The 21141-nt window shown below is 44.8% G+C and overlaps 2 protein-coding genes across 9 annotated transcripts in view; one reads left to right on the top strand and one right to left on the bottom strand.

Annotated features, from left to right (window-relative positions):
* Window positions 1–13116, bottom strand: part of ARMC1 (armadillo repeat containing 1) — a 78901-nt gene extending 65785 nt beyond the window's left edge. Inside the window, exons 1-2 of one of the 7 annotated variants that reach the window (XM_033933381.1) lie at window positions 13016–13116; window positions 3477–3683 (exon numbers count right to left, since the gene is read on the bottom strand). In XM_033933381.1, coding sequence (XP_033789272.1) covers window positions 3477–3638 — 162 coding nt within the window. In that variant the 5' untranslated portion in view covers window positions 3639–3683; window positions 13016–13116. The other 6 variants (XM_033933382.1, XM_033933377.1, XM_033933376.1 and 3 more) reach the window with 6 other exon arrangements.
* MTFR1 (mitochondrial fission regulator 1) overlaps window positions 13011–21141 on the top strand; it is a 75102-nt gene continuing 66971 nt past the window's right edge. Inside the window, exon 1 of one of the 2 annotated variants that reach the window (XM_033933375.1) lies at window positions 13011–13301. The gene's annotated coding sequence lies outside the window, so the exon portion shown is untranslated. The remainder of the gene's footprint in view (window positions 13302–21141) is intronic. The other variant, XM_033933374.1, reaches the window with a different exon arrangement.

Raw genomic sequence — 21141 nt, 5'->3', positions numbered from 1 at the left:
CAGCCCATCTTTGCAACTTTCTCAGCAAAACGAAGCTCAAGCCGCGAGGCTTGTCTTCTGCTTCCTGCCTGACCTGCCGCACACAAATAGCCGAACGGAAGTATTCTCCGACGCTTTGCTTAAGCCCTCCCTCCGACGTCAGCGCTGACATCGGGGAACGCTTGCGATCGGCTATATGTTAGCTGCAGGGCAGGCAGGAACAGAAGACGAGCCTCGCGGCTCGAGATGTATTGAACTCCGCGGGTCCCCCGTCCAGCTCTCTCCTGTCCACGTGGGGCGGACCGCCCCTCTCCCTAGACTGGTGGTACTGCCCTGATGGCGGCCCTGACCGTACGGCACACCAGGCAACATCTCGCGGCACACTAGTGTGCCGCGGAACTGCGGTTGAAAAACACTGGCCTAGACTAAATAGGGCAAAAGTAAACGTATGGGAAATGAACAACTGATAATACAGAGCGTATCTTGAAAACATAAGCTGATAGTAGCTAAAAGACAAGCCGACCGGGTAGATGAAAAGTGAAACCTGGGAAAGATCTAAATTATTGTTCAAATGAGCTTCTATTAAAACCAAAGAATAAAATCACAGCACTCGGGGAAAGTAAAAAAGGGAGAGTAAAATGGACTTACCGAAAAGGTCTCTGCACTGATGAGATAAACTCGTACACAGAATAAATGTGAACATGCGACAGTGGTGCTATGATATTTGATCCGTTGAAAGAGGCGCCAAAAAAAGTGTCGGCAGTGGATTGAATGCACACTGATAGGGGAGGGGCATCGGGCTGTTAAAAAAGGCTGCTTTAATAAATAAATGAAAATACTGGTGAAAAACTAAATAAATAACCAAAACCATGATAAAATGCCAAACCTGACTTCAAGTGGTAGTGAAAGTAGCATAAGGCACCTGCAGTACTGTTAGTGCTAGAGCTGCTTAGAATAAAGAACCGTGCTGTACATGAGGAGAAAAAAGAAAGAAGGAGGTGATAAGATGTAAAGTGCTGGCCCCTCGCTGCACCACTTGATAAAACTAAGGAGCGATGTTATAGAACAGGGGTGCCCACACTTTTTGGGCTATTGAGCTACTTTTAAAATGACCAAGTCAAAATGATCTACCAACAATAAAATTTTTTAAAAACACAAAGCGCACTGTACGCATAGAAAATGTTAATTATCATTCCTATTCCGGGGTTTTTTCAAAGAGGTCAAAGCAGATGACTCTATGCACTGTCACCTCAGTAACAACCATACAAAAATAGACAAATACCCCCCTCCCTTTTTACTAAACCATGATAGCAGTTTTTAGCGCAGGGAGCTGCACTGAATGCCCAGCACTGCTCTTGACGCTCATAGGCTCCCTGTGTTAAAAACCGCTATGGCGATTTATTAAAAGGGGACCTTAGTGTAAAATATAGACAGCAGATATAAATTCAGACACATTTTGATCACTAAATCCTTTATAATAAAAGCTTACCGGCGCATGCGCTGTTAAAACAGCGTGATCCCTGCCGCTGTGGTGTGTGATCCGTGGCCGTGTTCCATTTTAGAACCCGGCAGCAGGGAACATTCTGCCCACTCCCCTCCTCCCGCCCTCACTCACCAACTGCTGCTGCAAGGAAGCGCAGGCAAGCTCTCTCCCTGACCGCGTCCTCGGCAGGGAACACACCTCCCGCCCTCGCCTACCACTGCCGCCACCGCCGCTGATCCTCCTCTTCAGAGCAGCCTGCGATCGTGGCTGGCTTTAAAGAACCTCGCAGGCCGCTCTCCAACCTCAGTAGCACGTTCCCTCTGATGCACGGGATCGCATCAGAGGGAATGTGCTACCGAGTTGGAGAGCGGCCTGCGAGATTCGCTAAAGCCGGCCACCACGATCACAGGCTGCTTTGAAGAGGAGCAGGCCAGAAGACACCGAGATGGAGGGAGAGTAAGAAGGGGATCAATACAGGGGGCCAGGGGGAGAGGGAAAGGGGGCTGCTTTGGGGGGAGGGGTGTGCTGTGGGGAGACAGAAGGGGTCATGGAGAGACAGGGAGAGGGAAAGGGGCTGCTTTGGGGGGAGGGGTGTGCTTGGGACAAACAGCTTTGCTCTGGGGGGGAAGACAGAAGGGGCCATGGAGAGACAGGGAGAGGGAAAGGGGGCTGCTTTGGGGGAGGTGTGTGCTGGGGGCAGACAGTTTTGCTCGGAGGGAGGGCGGGGGAAGACAGGACACAGTCAGCGGCTAAGGAGAGAGAGATAAAGAAACACAGACAGACAGACACATCTATTCTAGCACCCGTTAATGTAACAGTCTTAAAGACTAGTTTAAAATAAAATAATTTTTCCTATCTTGTTGTCTGGTGATTTCATGAATCTCTGGTTGCACTTTCTTCTTCTGACTGTGCATCCAATCTTTCTTCCCTTCTTTCAGCCTGTATGCTTCTTCTCCTCCAGACCTCATTCCCTCCCCCAACTTTTTCTTCCTCTCTCCCTGCCCTTTCTTTCTTTCTCTCTTCATGCCCTCTTTCTTTTTTTCTGTTTCTCTTCTTTCCTTTTGTCTCCCTGCCTTCCCCCAAGCCACTGCCATAGGGGAACAGGCCCCCAAGCCGCCGCCACCATCAGATAACAGGCCCCAAAACTACCGCCCCAAGCTCTCCCTGCTTCGAGCCGACCAGCATTCCTCTCCCCGACGTCAATTCTGCCATCGGAGAGGAAGTTCCAGCCTAGCCAGGCAGCGATTGGCTGGCCAGAACTTCCTCTCCAACGGCAGAATTGATGTCGGGGAGAGGAAGGCTGATCGGCCCAAGATCGCGATTGACCTATTGGGAGAAATGCTGCCGGGTCCTGCCTTTGCAGAAACAGAAAGTAGGCAGGACCCGGCAGCAAGAACAGCAAATTGTAAGCTTCACTGACCTGTCTCCCGCCTTAGCCCATAGCACGCATGCTTCGGGGCTCTACCATGTGCGTACCAGCTTCCCTTCTCTTTTCTTCCCACCACCCCCCCGGACATAACTTCCGGTTTCGGAAGGAAGAGAAGGGAAGCTGGCACGCACACGTTAGAGCCCCGGAGCATAAGTTCGCTACGGGCTAAGGCATGAAATCTCCAAGCCGGGTTTTTTCTTTAATGTTGAGCAGCGGCGGCAGCAGCAGAATTCACGAGCAGACGATAGCCGGGCGGTCATCTAAATTAGCCGGCGGAGCACCCAGCTAAAAGGCCCTAGGGAGAACACTGCATGGGGATCAGATGTTCACATCACTGTTAGATAATTGATTATTAACCTATTAACTCTTCTTATCATGAGCCCAGCGATAAAGCAGATTTCAAAATTTTAGCATACACTAGGAGGTTGATATTCATTGGTGAACACTAATCTCTAAATTAAATCACAACATTAAGAATATTTGAAGGCATTTCTTACTGTGAGTGAGCTGAAACTACTGCGTGTTACACAAAAAGAGAGCCTTAAACATGGAATAGCTCTAAAATATATGAAAGATAATACTTACCAATAAAGCAGAATAGACAACCTGAGGATTGGGGTGATCCAAAAACAAAATAAGGCCTGGCAGACATCCCTGATCCTGTACAATGGCTCGTCTATTTAAAGGGTCGGCTGCTAGATCCCGCAGCTGGTTAACAACTGATAGTGCATCAGGCTCCCCGCTCATGGTAAAACCACCTTTTTTTTATCTATGCCATATGCAGAAATGTTTCTATAAAGAAAAGAAAAAAAAAATCATGTTAGCAGTATTATCTCCAAGATAAAAATTCTTCACAACTGGAGGGCTCTTTTTAGTATACATCTTCATTCTGAAAAGAGTAGACAATAAGTCACCTTGAAAAATAGAAATCAAAACTTAAAAATGGTCAATTAAATTAAACTGAGAAGGGATGGAAGAGCATTGTTGCTCACCAGTAACAGATGTTTTCTACAGTAAAGCAGGATTGGTCAGGCACATAAGTGGATAATATCATTGCACATCTCCAGAGCTCAGAGTCAGAACTTTATACTACAGCTCTGAGTACACTTCTCCCTCCGAATCCGCGGATTCAGTTATTCGTGATTTTTTTTACAAAAAAACTATTTTCATTTTGGGGCTATTTTTAAGCCGTCCAAACCTCCGTGTAACTTTACCTGGTGGTCAAGCAGTGAAGCGGAGCAGGAGCAATCTTCCTATGCTCCTGCCCCATGCAGAGCCATCATCAGAATGGCTGCCGTGAGTTCCCGCAACGGGAACTCACGGCAGCCATTCTGATGATGGCTCTGCACAGGGCAGGAGCATAGGAAGATCGCTCCTGCCCTGCTTCACTGCTAGACCATCAGGTAAGGTTCCGGGGACGCAGGAGAGAGACGGGGGTGGGTCAGAGCTGGCCGAGAAGTTATTTGCAATTTTTCACACTTCGCGGTCCGGCTCTGCACCTAACCCCCGCGAGTACCAAGGGAGACGTGTATGTGTGACCCTTCAGCCCTCAGAAAGCTAAGAAGGAAAAGTCCGTAGTTTGTTATTGAGACAGACATGGGAGAAGTCACTGCATGTAACGTTACTACTCAGTACTTGGGTTTTTGCCAAGTACTGGTGACCTGGATTGGCCACCATGAGGACAGGCTACTGGGCTAGATGGACCATTGGTCTGAACCAGTAAGGCTATTCTTATGTTCTTAGATCTAAAATTACCATAACTCTTAGTGAGACAAGAGGGACTGTGTGCCTGATCAATCAATAGCAATATTCAACATAATTACTCAGATCATCATCCAGATAACACAGAACCCTTCTACCGTCCTAAATTACCTGGGTATCATCAGCAAACAAATATTGCTTGTCTTTAGATAGCTCAAAGCTCTGACTCAACAGCCCTAACACTATGCAGATAGTACAGAGGCAATCTGCTGCAATTTTCAACAGCATTATCTAGTGGACGTTGCTGTTGCCCAAAGGACAAGGTCTGTGGCTAGCGGCAGCAAATTAAACCTGTGTCACCAAATCTTTGAACTTGTCCAGAGCTCTCTGCGGGCTACTACTATTAATTATTTCTATAGCACTACAAGACTATGCAGCACTGTACAGAGTCACAAAGAAAAAGACAGTCCCTGCTCAAAAGAGCTTACAATCAAGACAGACATACAAACAGGATGTCATCAATACACTTCTCTCTCCGGATTCGCGGGAGATAGGGGCAGAGCTGGACCGCGAATGGCGAAAAACCACGAATATCCGGCTCTGACCCACCCCCGCCTCCCTCCCACCTTCTCGGCCTTACCTGGTGGTCTAGCGGGCTTTCAGGGCAGGAGTGATCTTCCTACACTCCTGCCCCGTGCAGATCGCCATTAGGAAATGGCTGCTTTGAGTTCCCTTAGTCACTCAAGACTACGACGGGAACTCCCTACAGCTATTTCCTAATGGCGATCTGCATGGGGCAGGAGCGTAGGAAGATCGCTCCTGCCCCGAAAGCCCGCTAGACCACCAGATAAGGCCAGGATGCCGGGGGGAAGACTTAACGATGGGTTGTTTTTTTTTCTTTTTTCCCCCTCCCCAAAAAATCGCGAATATGTGAAATCATGATTGTCGAAACCGTGAATGGGGAGGGAGAAGTGTACAGTTAAGTGGAACGATTAATCAGCTGGCTGGGATGGTGGGCAGAGCAGTAGGGTTATGGGCTGAGATCGAATAAGCCAAAACTTTGCTTATGACTCTGATGATGTTGTAGAGAGCACTGGCAATGTAATTAACTCCAGCTAATATGTATTTATTTATTTATTTATTCATTCTATTTTTTAGCCCATCCTCCCAAAGGAGCTCAGAATGGGTTACAAAGTGCATCCATAATAATGACATCTAATATAATAAAATGGTAGGACGCGCATGCGCACTAAAAAAATCGTGTTCCCTGATCTGTCGCGTTTTTTTTAGTGCGCATGCGCGGGTTGTACGTCACCGATGTTCCTCCTCCACCATGCAACGCAAGCCATGTCCGCCGCCGGCCTCGAGCTACTGGGGGCCGGCGGCGCGAGCCGCCCGGCCGGTGCTGAGGCCCCGCCTCCCTATTCCGCCCTACACGGCGACGCCAGACCCGGACCTACAAAACGCTGAGGCCCGTCTTCCAACCTACACGGCGCCACCAGATCCGGCACCACAAAACGGCCCTCACATCCGCGAACATGCTTGCCATGGAAACAGAGGGGATCAGGAACTAAACATAGATTTAAAAAAAAAAAAAAACAACAGTGCACAACGACAGAGACACACAGACACTCACAGAAGGACAGGGGGCTAAAGAGACAGATTGAAAAAAAATAACAAAACACTAAGGAGAAAGAGAGACACAGGTAAGGAGTGCTGCTGGGCAGGGGGAGCAGGGAAGAGGGCCAGGGGGAGAAAAGAAGGAGTGCTGCTGGACAGAAAGAGCAGGGAAGAGGAACAGGGGAGCAGGTTAAGAAGTGCTGCTGGACAGGGTGAGCAGGAAATAATGACTGCGGAGCAGGGAAGAAGTGCTGCTGGACAGGGGGAGCAGGGAAGAGGGACAGGGGGAGCAGGTAAGGAGTGCTGCTGTTCAGGGGGAGGTAAAAGGAAGGGAGAAGGCCTACTGCTGGACAGGTGGAACAGGCAAGGGGTGATGGTTGACAGCCGAGGAAAGAGAGAGACAGAAAGCGGTCAAGAGGAGAGAGAGAAAAAGAAATAAAGATACACACATCTATTCTAGCACCCGTTAATGTAACGGGCTTAAAGACTAGTAATTTACATAAATTACAATATAGACACGACAATAAAACATATGTACTAAGTAGCATCTGGTGAGATTAGGTGGCGTATGTGTGTTGACTGAGTGGCATTTCTGGGTGAATGACTTTAAGGCGCTGGGTTAGTAAAGAGGAAGGTTTTCACGGCCTTCCTGAAGTTTCAGAGTTCATCTAGTGATCTGACAGATGGGGGGATTGGGTGCCAAAGTTTGGGTATGAAATGCAAGTATGAGCGTTTGCGGGCTGTTTCAGTTTTGAGGGAGTGGCCAGGAGGTATGGTCAGTCGTTTTTCTCCTTGGGACCTCAGTGGTCGCTTTGGGAAGTAGATTTGTAGTTTGGTTTTCATGTAGTACGGAATCGTTTCATGGAAGGTTTTGAAAGCGAGGACCAGGGCCTTGAAGGTGCAGCGTTTTTGAATGGGCAGCCAGTGCATGGAAGCTAATGCAGGTGTAACATGGTCATGGATGCCTAGGTTTTTCAGAAGGCGGATTGCAGCGTTTTGCACCCTTTGGAGGTGGGAGAGAGTTTTGGTAGGCAGGCCCGCTAGTAGAGTGTTACAATAGTCTAGGTGGGATAGTACAAAAGCCTAGAGTAGTTGGGCAAATTCAGGTTCTGAGAAGTATGCATGTATGATCTTTATCTGGCGGAGGTAGTAGAAGGAGGATGATACTAGTTTTGATATGTGATCTGTCATTGATAAGTTAGAGTCAAGAGTTACTTCTAGACTGCGAACATTGTCTTTGGGTGTAAGGGTGTTTGTGGCCCAGGAAAAGGAGCTGGGGTACAGACTCGCTCTCTGCCAGCTCAAGCTCCCGCAACATGGTATGACAAGGGGATGTCATCAAGGAAACTGTTTCAGCTACTTTGATTTCCAAAGCCAGTACTTTGAACTGTCTTAAGAATCACATCCACTTTGCGATCCTGCATATCCTTTAATACCATGCCTTCCTCACTTGGTAGGGATGTGCATTTGGTTACCTATACTACCAAGGAATCTACCTTGGGCTCAGCAAACAGAAGCTGGCACTCCTGTACGATAGGATAAAGCTAAGCCATTGTCTTAGCTACTTTAAGCGACCCTTCAGAAGCATCCCAATGCTCCAAGACCAGTACACTGATATCAGGATGCCAGAAAAATGAAAAAGACTGGTCTCTCACTATGTTCATTGTAGAGCAGAAAGAAGGGAGGACCTGCTGGGAGTCCAAGTTTAACTCCCACAAAGAGTCAGCAATAAGCTCTAACAGAGCCAAGGGTCTGAACAGTTGGCGGTCCATGGGATTATCTCCTTCAAGGGTCACCACTGTATCCTGTGCACTCGTACCTGCTTGTGACCCTGCATCACCTGAAAGGGAGGGCTCACTCTGCGACAATAAAGGCATACAAATAGACCCCTTATTCTGAGTCTCCATTGGAAAAGCCCTGGACCAGATCCTGGCTAGCCTCACATAGGCAGATGTGCCCTGGGAGCCCCAGACCCCTCCTGGTATGCTGCCAGACATCCTTTGGGGATCTCAGGCATTCAGATAAGCTCTCCATATTAGATTGACAAATTCCAAAGAAAATGCCATATTAGGCAGCATGGAATCTCATTTAGATGACTCCAGCATGCGTCTCTTGGGCTCTGTGGCCTCCACGCCCCAGCGTTTAGGATAACCACCATTCCACGTCTCTGGAAAGGATTTACTCCCAACCGATGGACCTCCCAACTGTTCCTCAGCTTGAGAGAGCAAAGGTGCTAAGGTAACCGCTCCCGCCCCCTTCATATACTGCGTGGCACATGGTGCAAGGGCGCTCTTCGGGTATCCATCCTGCACAAACCTGACATGAATTAGGGGTAGAGGAACCTAAGGACTCCATTCCTGTAAGTTTTGAGGCAAAATGAGATGATCTGAAGGTTCTGGAGAACTTTAAAAAAAAAAGAAATCTGGAAATCCAAGATGGCTTACCAGGGTGGCATTTTGGCACCAAAAAATGGCTCCAAAATGCCTTAAGTTAAACAAAAACAAAGAAAAACCCAGCGATTTTGTGATTTTGGAGGTGGGGAAACTTAAGGGAAAGGGCAAAAGCCTGAAAAAATGGTTTCAAAGACTTCCCACCACTCCGATTTTCTTTATAGGCTGTAACAGCCTTACTCACTGTGCTGTAGCCTGCCTCAGCTCCTAAGCTGGATCTGGGAGAAGACATCCCTCAAATGCTCCTCCAAAGCTGAATCTTTGTGCTGCCAGTTGGACCAGTATCTGATTGAGCCTCAAACCCCCACTGACCTGAAGAAATGAAAAGGGGGGAAGCAAAACAAAGCCGGAACCCTGCAAAGCCATGCTGAGCTCCTTACGGATGGATGCCTGACAGCCTGCGCTCGAGCCCCTGTGACACAGTAGGCAAGCAATGCTACAAGGAAAATGGACCCTGAGCTCCAGTAAGGTTCCTGCATGCTGACCAACAGGCTTCTCCACCACACAGGCAGAGCTGAACCCTCGATGAAGGGAGCTCTGATCACTGAAAGCCTTCAAAAATTTGCAAAAAAACACAAAACAAAACCCTGAAAAGACCAAAATAAATAAATATACAGAGCAGATCAGATTCCTTCCGGTTGGTGTAGAGAAGGAAAAACTGAAGAGGAGGGATCTAGTGAAGGAGGAGGGATTCAAAAGCTGGAATGGATTCCTTCTGCATGGCTCACAAGCATGGGGATATTACCTGCCCATCCAGAATGACACACCTATTGCACTAGAAGAAATGTTAAAGTCTAAAATGATGAACTTTTTATTTACACCTGTTTCAGTCATGTTCAGAGTACAAAAAGGTGCTCTAATTGAGGCATGACATCTTATGAATTCCCCGGTGGTTATTGTCTCCCTCCTGTTACCCCTGAAAGTGAAACTAGAAAGGAATACCAAGCTCTATGACAGCATCAGGTATCAAGGGCATTCTCAACAAAGCAGGTCTGTTGATAGCAGGTCTGATGATAGTGAGTGGACCAGGGAACAAAGGTACAGCTCTCTTTTTTCTCCTCTAAATTGTGAGTCCTCCAGAAACAGATAAATACCTACTATATACCTAAATATTTATAACACCTGCAAGCCTAAGGCTACTGAGGTGGTGTACAGTCAGGTACAGAAGGTATTTCCCTGTTCCTTGAAGACAGCATTTAAACTAAAAGAGTTGTAAGGGGATATGAACCTGGATGCCCAGGTTTAGTCCATTGCACAGACCACTAAGCTGCTCCTCTGCAAGGACGTTTGTGTGGCCATTTCTGTAAAAATGCTTCATTTTTGATGTTCTCACTTAGTTTTGAACAAGAAATCTAAGCATATTTCCTGTTCAAAAATGGCTGCAAGATGGACAATTTTGGGGGACTTTATGAGCAGGATATCCCAATTCTGACTTGGACTTTCTTTTGAAAAAAAGCCCTCATTGTCTTTGTGTTTATTTGATTGATTCTGATTTTAGTTGTAGGATGCAGACTTATATTTTCACTATCCTAATATGCTGAATGCTGTTCTGTGAATATAATTGATAGCTGAATGCTTTTCTGTGAATACAATTGTTTCTGTATCTTCCAGTTTCCATTCTTAAAACACTACAATTGGCTCAAAATACTGCTGCTCAAATCTTTAACAGACTTTTCTCATTTTGATCATATTAAACCTGCTCTTCTTCTTTGCAATGGTTACTAATAATAATAATAACAGTTTATATACCGCAGGACCGTGAAGTTCTATGCAGTTTACAATGATTAAAGAGGTTACAGGTTGAGTGGAATAAACAAAGTTCAAAATTAGTGATTAATAGTACTAGAGATCATTTGTCGAGGACTAAGGTTGTATATAGGTCGGTTACCTAAGTATTTCAGGAACAGATGTGTTTTTAGGCGCTTCCTGAAGTCCCTATAAGTAGTAGGCACAAGCAGTTGTTCTAAATCTTTACCCCATAATGCTGCTTGATGTGAGAAGAGATGTTGGTGATGACTTTTAAATTTACAACCTCAAACTATCAGGTTTGTAGGTACAGTAGAATACCGATTATCTGGATGTCCAATTATCCCGATTGCTTCAGGGGGTTTCAGTTTATATTTGAGTTTCCCCCCTCGAAGTACCATTCCTATAACTCCCCCTCCCACTAGTGTTCCTTCTCTGCTTCTGACACTGTTGGCATCAGCCCAGTCCTCCCCCTGAACTGGGAAACTTTCCCCCACCATCAGCACACACCCTCCCCATAAAAAAAGCATTCCCCCCTCCCTCCCCAGACAGACATCAACCCCCCTCCCAGACCCAGAGGAAGGACCCCAGGCCTACCTCATTTCCTTAGTGGTCTAGTAGTGTGCTGGGGCAGGAGCAATCCTACTTTCTCCTCCCATGCTCTTTCAGCGACTAAATAGCTGCTGAGACTTCCAGCAGCAGTCTCGCTAGGCGAAGTCCCAGTAGCTATTTTCATCACTTAAAGAGAATAATAATAATAATAGCTTATATACTGCAATACCGTGAAGTTCTATGCGGAATGGGCAGGAGAGAGTAGGAATAGCTCCTACTCTTTTGACATTGTATAATGATGTCTACCAGAGTTTCAATCACCATATTCAACAACCAACACACCTCATCCACATCAATGCCACGGTCACTGGAGGCTTCAACTTGACATCTTAGTCATTACAATGTTATAATAATTGTTTTCTATATTTACAAGTTAAAGTGCGAATATCAAACTAAAGCATCCACCTCTTGTAAAAGTCAGGAAAACCAAAACCCCTAACTAGACTAACCCTCTGCCAGCAGCGGCTTCACAGGAGCAACAGACCGCTTCAGTCAAACTCGATCCCATTCTCCAACCTAAAATGTTAAACCCCATTTCTCTTACAACTAAAGGGTATCAGCACAGAAGGGGGTGCTGAAAGTTCTCAACCCAACCAAGAGGAAAACGACGTCGATAAGGTTCAATCAATGATCTGAGACAATGTCAAAACACAGAATTTCGTTTCTGCAGATTGGCATTTAACGAAATAATATAGCATTCCTTTCAGCTACAGTGGCAAAATAACGCTCTAAATTTAGGAAGTTAGTTGGTTGGGCTGAGATCTTTTCAGCGGCCTCTCGTAGAATCCGGGCCACATACATGAGCATCAGGAAAATATACTAGAGAAACCAACAGGCAGTGAAGGAGTTAAAATACGAGAACACAAAACACGACACGAGCAGGCCCCTACTGCTTCATCCGTTCCCTCCCACCACAGGCCCACGAGCCTCTGCTGATCTTAACCGTGGATCCGCTGCACTCTCTCCTAGCTCCGGCCCGTAACTCACCGTTCTCCCGTTGCGCCGCGTGCAACCACAAGGGGAGGGTCTGCGCGAGCAACTCCCACAGCGCTTCCCGGTCCCTCCTCCAACAGCCACTCTCAACCCTCCAATACCCGTCGCCACTCTCGGAACAAAGAAGCGAGTTGAACGTCACTATCAGTCTACCAATCCAGAGCCGGCGCACTTACTGACACCTTCCTTATCACACGGTACGCCGTACATCCAAGAAGCGATTCTTCCGGGAACAGATAACAATGACCTCCACCTATCAACTTGGCGGCCAACTGCCATCTTGGGGCTGGCAAAAGCCGCTTAAAGGTTTAGCGGCTTCTAGTTTATTAATTCAAAGAAGGCTGTTGGACTCTTCTTATCTTATTTTCTGATTAAAAAGGAAAGAATAAAAATAAAAAGGACTGTTTTTTATTTTTGATTAATTAGTTTGTCATAAGTTTAGATCTGTAATACCTCAAAACATGACTTTTCCCATCATCTCTCTCGCTCTCATTCCTCTCTGGACCTTTTTCTCCAGACTGTAATTGTTATGTTTCTATATATCTTTTGATCACATAGTGAATGTTAGACTGGGGGCACGTAAGAAAGAATACACCGGGTGGGGGGGACTCATTCATGGGCCAAGTTCAATCTCACTCATTTGAGTTGTAGATACATCTCGCTGTTTGGGATGGACCCCTCATGGCATCTCTAAAGGAGAGAGGCAAGAGCATCATACTCCAATTTATCTTTATTATGTTAGTGCTTGGAAGAAATATTTGGATTAAAAAATAAATCAGGGGAAAATATTAAAATTTCTGATTTTATCAAATAATTAATGACTTTGGATTAAAAAATGCAATAGCTCTAGACTCCTCGCCAAGAAACATTGGCGCGTCTACCTTATTGATATACAGTACTTCTGTCCCCATGGCAAAATTTCGCGGTCAAAAACAGCGACTTTCTAGTATGAAAAACAGCCTGCCCAATCAGCGTAAGAGGAATGGAGGTTAACTGTTTTACCATTCTAAAGATGGCAACTCTCTCCTAGAGGTCGTTTTTAAATCTTTCCGGGAAAAATACTTCCTTGCCGGCTCGCGCTTAGCAGGATTGGCCTGTTGTCAGTGGGCGCGCTGGCTCCGGATTGGTGGACCGAGAGTGACGTTCCTCTCTCCTTTCTGTTCCGAGTGTGGCAACCGGTGTTGGAGGGTGTTGAGGGCGATTGTTAAGAGGAGGAACCGGGAAAAGCTGTGAAAGTTGTTTACGGATTCCCGGCCCGTGTGGCTGCACGAGGCGCGACGGGAAAATGGTGAGTTACGGGCCCGGGGGCACGCGGCTAATCCGCAATTGGAAGCAGCAGATCTCGTGCGGCTGTGGTGGGAGGGAGAGAAAGAAATAGGGGCCTGCTGCTGTAGAGCTCGTATTTTAACTCATTTGCTGTCTCTTTTCCGTGTTGGTTTCTCCGTTACGTTTTCCTCTTGCAAATGTGGCACGGAAACGGATGCCGTTGGCCTGTTACCCTTCAGTTATAAATACAGCTTCATATTTTTGTAATGGAGAGAGATGTCCGAAGAGATGCGAGTAGCTGTAGTTTCTGTGATCTTGCTGATCGAGGCACCTGTCGAACTTGGGTTAGACAGATCAGGGATTTTAGAGAAATTGTCTTATAACCAGAGGTGGATCATAGATTTGTGGGCCTTGGGCCAGCTAGCACATAGCCCTCTCCCTTCCCAGGCGTAGCTGCCAAGTACTATCCATAAGGATAACAACAGACAAAATGCCAGTGACAAATTATTTAAGTGGAAGTAGGGTGCATAAGAGTATGAAACATAGTCTATTGACATTGGTCATGACTGGACAAACTTGCATGGGCTGGAGTTGGGATTTGATGACAGCCTCAGTAGTTGGGGACTTATATGGTTTGTGCCCCGAAAATGGCAAGGACAAATCAAGGTTAACTGTGTATGCAGTATTTCATCATTCCTTATCTTGTTGAGCAGAGTGGATGGAGAGTACAACTGCATTGGCTACCCATCTTATCTCAAATAAATTTCAAAACATCTTGCATTATGTACCATATACTTAACGGAAACTCCGCTGCACCACTTATTCTCTTTGGCTTTGTCCTTTTCACCCAGAAATCTTGATTGGATACAATTGAACCTCCCCCTCAACAAAAAACACATATTCAACATAATGTTCGCACTTACTAGCATGGAAACATGGAACAATCAAAACATCTGAACCAAACTACCTCATGCTTCAAGACCTATTGCTTCAATGCCATATACTCTACCAACAACTAAATCCCAACAACCATCAGAACCGAACCTGACTTTGACATAAGATTCCCCCATGGAAACTGACCCACATAACCACATTTCACCCCATCACCACCATGGCACCAAGCAACCTATTAGCCACCAGTTAATGACAGCAACAGACTATCTACCTCATGACTTTTTCATGAAATTGTATTGGCTCATTTCATTGTATTATACCTCTTCCCTAAACACTTATGTAATGTACTTCCTGCATCATCCATGAACTGTATCAAAATTATCTCATATTGCACAGTATAATTATCTCTACCTCATAGACTCTCAAAGAATCTATAATACGAGTATATCTCTCTATTGTATCCTTGCACTGTACTAAGCTGTACCTCCATAAATTGTAATTTAAGTTGCCTTGAACCTTTTTAGGCATAGCGCAACTCATAAGTCATCTATACTACGTGAAAATATTTTGCTTGGTCAAGTTACAGTTATAAGGCATTGATGGGAGCATTAATAAATGGTAAATATTAGGCTTTCAACAGAGTTTATTTTATCATGTTCCTGAAAAACACAACTACTGAATTGTACAGGAAGGTTGCTATGCAAAGCCCACCTTGATAATGAGAAGGAGGCCTGGGTGGGATTCATCACTGTTTATAACAAGTGGTGAATGTGGTTGAATCTTGGCACTGTAATATGTAAATGCACAAAAGTTAAATTATTGTAACTTTATTGTACTGGTTAAGATTACAAGCGAGAGTACTTGGTTAGTGCAATTTTCCCACCGAGTGTTGGGAGGGCATATGGAGAAAGTTAGGACTTTGAGTATACAGTTCATGTACTTCAAGATTTCCTTTGATTATATTTTTCTTGATTCGTTAATGTGTATCTTTGCCTATTTTCACAATATGGTGGTGAACTGACGCGGTGACATAATTTGTCACTGTCTCCGCAGATAACATCTCTATGTTCTTTAAGGAGAGAGAGAAAATTCAGATTATGAATGGGCAAAACCACTGACCCTTAAGCCTTGCATTGAAGAATGCTGGTGAAGAACTGAGGTTGATATAGACACTAAAGTATCCACGGGGGACTCGCAATTATCCACGGGGACGGTGATAGATTCTGCCACTGTGTCATTCTCTAGCTTGGACACTTCTGATTCTGTTCATAGTTGGAGAAGTTTTGAGAAATTGACACATAAATCTTCCAATAACAAGTCACACCCAGGGAAGGTGTTTCCTTTCTCCATTAATTACTCTGAAACTAAATGCTAAATGAAATGTGTACAGTTGTACTTTGTGTTCACCACAGTTTTGTTTTTCTTTATTTATTTATGTTTCCAAATTTCCAATTCAAGATTAAGCTTGTACAGAAAGCGATTTAAAGCAAAGAAAAATTGTACGAATAAATAAAAAGTAAGTATTGCTTAATCGACTCAAGTTCACAATAAGATCCAAGATGTAATATAAACGGAATAATAAGGAAAAATTAACATAAGAAGCGTGATACACGATTAACTGATATATAGGCATCTAAAACATTCTATAGCCCTCATTTCTTTTCCTTCTCCAGGCGGGATAAAGAGAGAAAAGCCATCAGCTGGTATGGCTCAAAGAAAACATATTTCTGAGAATTATACTGAATTATGCACTTGCATGGGTGACGAAGATAAAAAGTCGTCCCAAGGGCTAGAACTCCAGGTTTTAGTAAGAGAAATTCTTTTCTACGCTTTTGCGTGTCTTTTGCCAAATCAGGAAACATTTGTAGCTTGAAATCCAAAAACTTTTTTTCTTTATTTTTGAAGAAAAGTCTCAAGCCAATTTTTTCCAAAGTAAGGGCAAATTTAATGTTGCTAGTATAGCAATTTCCTTATCTGATAACTCAAGTAAAGCTGATGCATTGATTGGTCCTTGGCTTCTTTCCTGTTGTTGATTCTGATTTTTTTTGACAAGTAATAAACCTGCGTAAATGAATCTTCAGGCACTTCTAATATCTCCAGCAGGTAACGCTTTAACATTTCTCATGGGGTAACTGTTGTAATTCGAGGAAAATTAATCAATCTAAGATTGTTACTCCTGGAGAAATTCTCGAATGTCTCTATCTTCCTTCTTAGATTGACATTATCCTTCATTAATGTCTCTTGAATTTGTTTAGAAGATTTAACTTCATCTTTAATATTCTGGATATTTATTTTTGATTCACCAAAGTCCTGTTTTATTTGAACAATTTTCTTTTCTTGCTCTTTTACCTTTCCTTCAATCTGCAAGTGATTAGTATTCACAGTTCTGACTAAATTGGCAACCAGATCCCACAAAGCGTCCAAAGTTACTTCTTGGGGTTTAACAATATTAAGAGATTGTAAGTCTAATGATGTAAGGTTCTGCTCACCAACCGAAGATTCCCCTCCTCTTCCTCTCTCCTGGGTTGGCTCTGACCCCAATGTTGCTCAGGCTCTGTTGGAAACCTTGGAAGCCCGAATCGGTATCTGCCACACCATCTCCGGCAACCTCCAGGGTAGACCGCAAGTCAACTTCCGGCTACCTCTCAACCCCCGGGGAGCTGGTGGCCCGAGGATTAGGGGGAGGTGCTCTCACGTTTGGACTTAGAGTGGTCTCAAAAGCCCACCATTCCATTCTCCAGAAGCATCCCAGGCAAGGGCATCACCGATGGCACTGAGGTGCTTTGCATCCGCCTCAGCAAGTCCTCAATATTACCGAAGGCAGCTGCTCTGGAACGTCGCGAGTTTCCAGCGGCGCTCTTACCTCTTCTTTTTGGCATAGCTGGGTATGTATTCCAACGATACAATGTCGAAATGAAATTTTAAAGGAAAAACTTCTAAGGGCGGTCACTCGGTGAATCGCAACTGCGGCTATCTTGGATCTCCTGTTTCGTCCACTACAGTTTTAAGTGTGAAGAACACATGAAATGAATCACAAGTAATTCTCCTGTAGTTTGTAATGTAAATTTAATGGGGACCCCCAAAGTCAAATCAATTTATCCTAAATGTAATATTCCATTACTAATCCAAGAGCATAAGTAGAGGTTTGAAAGCAGTATTAATGAATCATACACTGGCTGCCCTCCAGGTTCTCTCAGGTCTTCCTGTACTCTTCTGCAGGATAATTATAAATTATATCGTTCTGGGCATGCCAGATACTGTATAATTAGTTGTTGACATCTGGCTTTAGCATTCCGTTATTTGTTTATTTGTCCTGTCCTTAAACTATAGTTAGTTAGTTCTGTTGTGTTGGGGGTGGATTCAGTAAGCTTGCACTAGAGCTGTATGCTAACAGCTTGGTGCACATCTTCCTAATGCAAATGTAATGCTGACTTAGTTGAATAAGGGAAGTAGGCTTCCTGGGTGCATATTTCAGGGTGTCAGTTCCCTACCCCTTCTCTGTACCTTCCTTTAATCTTTGCCTTTGCCCTACACTTTTACTCCCTCCTCACAAAAAAAGAGAGAGAACTCGGTCAACCCAAAGGGGTGCAGTGGTCTGGGGTATTCTTCAAAACAAAACAAAAACAATGGCTGCCAGATGTACCATATATACTCAAATATAAACTGAGGTAACCTTTTTTCCCCCCAAAAAAAGAAGGATAAAAGGTTGACTCGAAAATAAACTGGGGGATTAATATTCAAATGCAGTGCCCTGCCATGCCAGACTTTGCACTCTGTTCTCCCTCCCTCCCTGCTTTACCAGGCTCTGCATCCAGTCCCCTCCTTTCCTGCCAGGTTCTGTACCCTGTCACCCCTTCCTTCCAATGCCTTGCAGGCCTCCACTGGGCCTGTTGTTAGTCCTGATGGGCTGGGACAGGAAAGATCCCTCCCGCCTCCTATCCCGGCTGACTGTAAGAACTTGTGCCTCCCCCGTGTACCTTTTGAATCCCTGGTGGTCCAGCAGTTTATATTCGAGTATATACAGTATGCGTGTGTGTGTGCAGTGTTTCCAGCGCTGTCTCCTTCTTTTGGGCTGGGGAGGGGGTGGTATTGCCTGTTATCTTCTTGGCTGCGGAGAACCAGTCTGGCCATTCCCTTCTGTCCTGCCCATGTTCCATCTTAAAAAACAACAAGCAAACAGGCCAGCATAATGCTAGAATTAGCTGCTTCTCGGTGCTCTCAGAGAGTGCTGTGCTTTCCCCTTCCTCTGAGTGGTGGCCCTCTGATTTCAATTGGTGGCTCAGGTTTTGGCAGGAAGCAGGGTTGCTAGCTGTTTCAATTCCCAACAGTAGGCCTCATTCAAATTGCTCCTGCCTCTCTGTGAACCAGGGACGGGGGGAAGGAGTGTTGGCATTTTTGGTCTTCTGGCTGTGGCCTTGGTGGGCCTGTCTGTCAGGCCCGGGGGTAGAGCAATGGATCATCTGCATTTTTGTCTGTCTGGCTCTCGGTTCCCACTGCTTGGTTTGGCGGGTGTTAGTCCACCGCCAGCTTCTTAGGTCCTGAACACACACACAAAAAGTTTTGGCACCATAGTTGGCCTATGTGGTATTTTTGGACATCATTCCTTCACATGCAGGGATGGTGAATGGGAGGGACAGCATCCAGGCTGCAGGAAAAAAAAAATCCCAACAGTTGCTGGTGGTGAGTGGCTTTCCAGCAAGAACTGATTTCTCGTCTCTCATTTTGTGCTGTTCCTCGGTGTCTTTGGGGGGTTCCTTTTGACACGTAACAGAAGAACCTCATGGGTCTCTTCATGCACTTGTGTGCCTGGCGTCCTGTTCCTCCCAGGCCTGTCTTCTTCCCTGGGAGTTCCTTTGGCCTTAGGGATATTTGTGCACTGCCTTCGCAGTCTACTCTCCTGACTGTGCGCTCAAGGGAGCTTCTTACCTAGGAGTCTCTCTGGAGATTTCCGGGTTTGCCATGTGCTTACAGTCCCGTCGCTGGATGTGCTGAGCATCAGCTCTGATGGCATCTGTGCCATGGTTACCTCACTGAATATAGAGAGTAGCAGTTGCAGCCACTTTTCTGCCAAAGCTCCATCACTTGATGTTGAGCACAGCTACAGCTGCATGTGGTCCCATGATTTATCTCTGGATGTATAGTGCGGCCTTGTCTGCCGGGTTGACATTGGCTCCTGGTCTTGGCACTGATTTGTTTCTGGCGCTGCGCCATCTGTGGCACTACTTTCATCTGGCATGGCACCATCTCTGGATGTACAGGGCAGCTTCAGCTGCCTGCCTGATACTGCTTGCTTTCTGGAAATACAACACAGCTTTGGCTGCCCATCTAGTTTTGCTTCTTCTCTGACCATACTGAGCGGCTTTGATTATCTGCTGGCACTTCTGCAGTTTTAATTATACTCTGACACTACTCTCTTTCTAGCTTGGCGAATTGGCTTCGGCTACCTATCTGATACTGCCCCAGCTCTGAAGATACAGAAAAGTGTGGAATACCTGTCTAGCACCGATACATCTCTAGTTGTACATAGAGGCTTTGGCTGCCAATTTGTCATGGCTCCATGTGCTCAGGGCCTTGGCTTCCTGTCTGGCACTGCCCCAGCTCTGGATGTGCAGAGAAGGCTTCAGTTCCCTGTCTAAGACTGGCTACTGGGTTGACATGGCTCTATCATCTGCTAATTCATCCACCCATGTAGTGCTCCTCCATTTCGGGATGTAGGGTGCTACCTGCTTTGGCATGAGTTTCTCTGCAGGGCTCAATATCCAGATGTACTGAGTGGCCCAGCCAAGCTGATCCATATGCCTCCCTCTCCCATACCGTTCGAGGGTCCATGCAGAGCATGTTTCAAGTTCAAGTTTCAAGTTTAATATTCATTTGATTAATCGCTTATAACAGTATCTAAGCGATGTACAATTTAAAAGCCATCAGAATGTGGTAATACATTTAATTTACAAATAAGAAACAAAAGACAGACAAATTTGGACAAACAGGAAAGGGTGGGGAGGAGGGGGGAAAGTTACAATTTTGTTATGTATTAGAATTTAACATCAAAAGGAAAGCACATTGGGTAGTAATGGGTTAAGAAGAAGAATGCGGGAACCATGAAATGTTGTGTTTTATGAATCAAATGCATCTTGAAATAAATATGTTTTTAAAATTTTCTTAAAAGAGACAAGATCTGTTTCGTTTTTAATAAAATTTGGAAGGGAGTTCCACAATGTGGGGGCTTTCACGGAGAACATATCATTACGTCTTGTGCCTATGGTTCTTAGTGAAGGGTTTGAGAGCAATTGTGATGAGGAAGATCTTAAAGAACGAGGAGATTTATATGGGACAATCATTTTAGCTATAAATTGGGATTCATTGAAGCTCAATGTTTTGTATACCAAAAATAAAATTTTGAAAGTAATTCGATGAGTTATAGGGAGCCAATGTGATTTAATAAGTAAAGGGGTAACGTGGTCGAATTTTTTTGCATTGTGAATTAATTTAACTGATGTGTTTTGGATGATTTGGAGACGTCTATTTTCTTTCTGGGTTATGTTGATTAGAAGAGAATTACAATAGTCCAATTTAGAGATAATAAGAGAATGAACTAAGATATTGAGTGATTTAGAATCTAAAAAAGTAGAAATTGAACGTAGGAGCCGTAATCTGTAAAAGCATGATTTAACTATTTCGCTAATATGGTTATGAAATGAAAGATCTACATCGACTATTACACCGAGAATTTTCAGCTTAGAGACCGATTCTATAGAAGTGTTATCAAGTATGAATGGTATTTTTTGAACTATGTCTCCTTTCCAAGTGAAAAGCATTGTTTTTGTTTTTTGAGTATTTAGAACCAGTTTGTTTTCGTTTAGCCAGTTTTTTATTAATTCTAATTTGTCATTGATAATTTTTATTTCTTCTGTATTTTCTGGGTTGAGAGGGTGCATGAGTTGAATGTGCCATTGATTCCTTTCACTGTG

The sequence above is a fragment of the Geotrypetes seraphini genome, chromosome 2, assembly GCF_902459505.1.
Source record: "Geotrypetes seraphini chromosome 2, aGeoSer1.1, whole genome shotgun sequence".
NCBI classification, from domain to species: Eukaryota; Metazoa; Chordata; class Amphibia; order Gymnophiona; family Dermophiidae; genus Geotrypetes; species Geotrypetes seraphini.
This window is presented reverse-complemented; position numbering and strand designations above follow the sequence as displayed.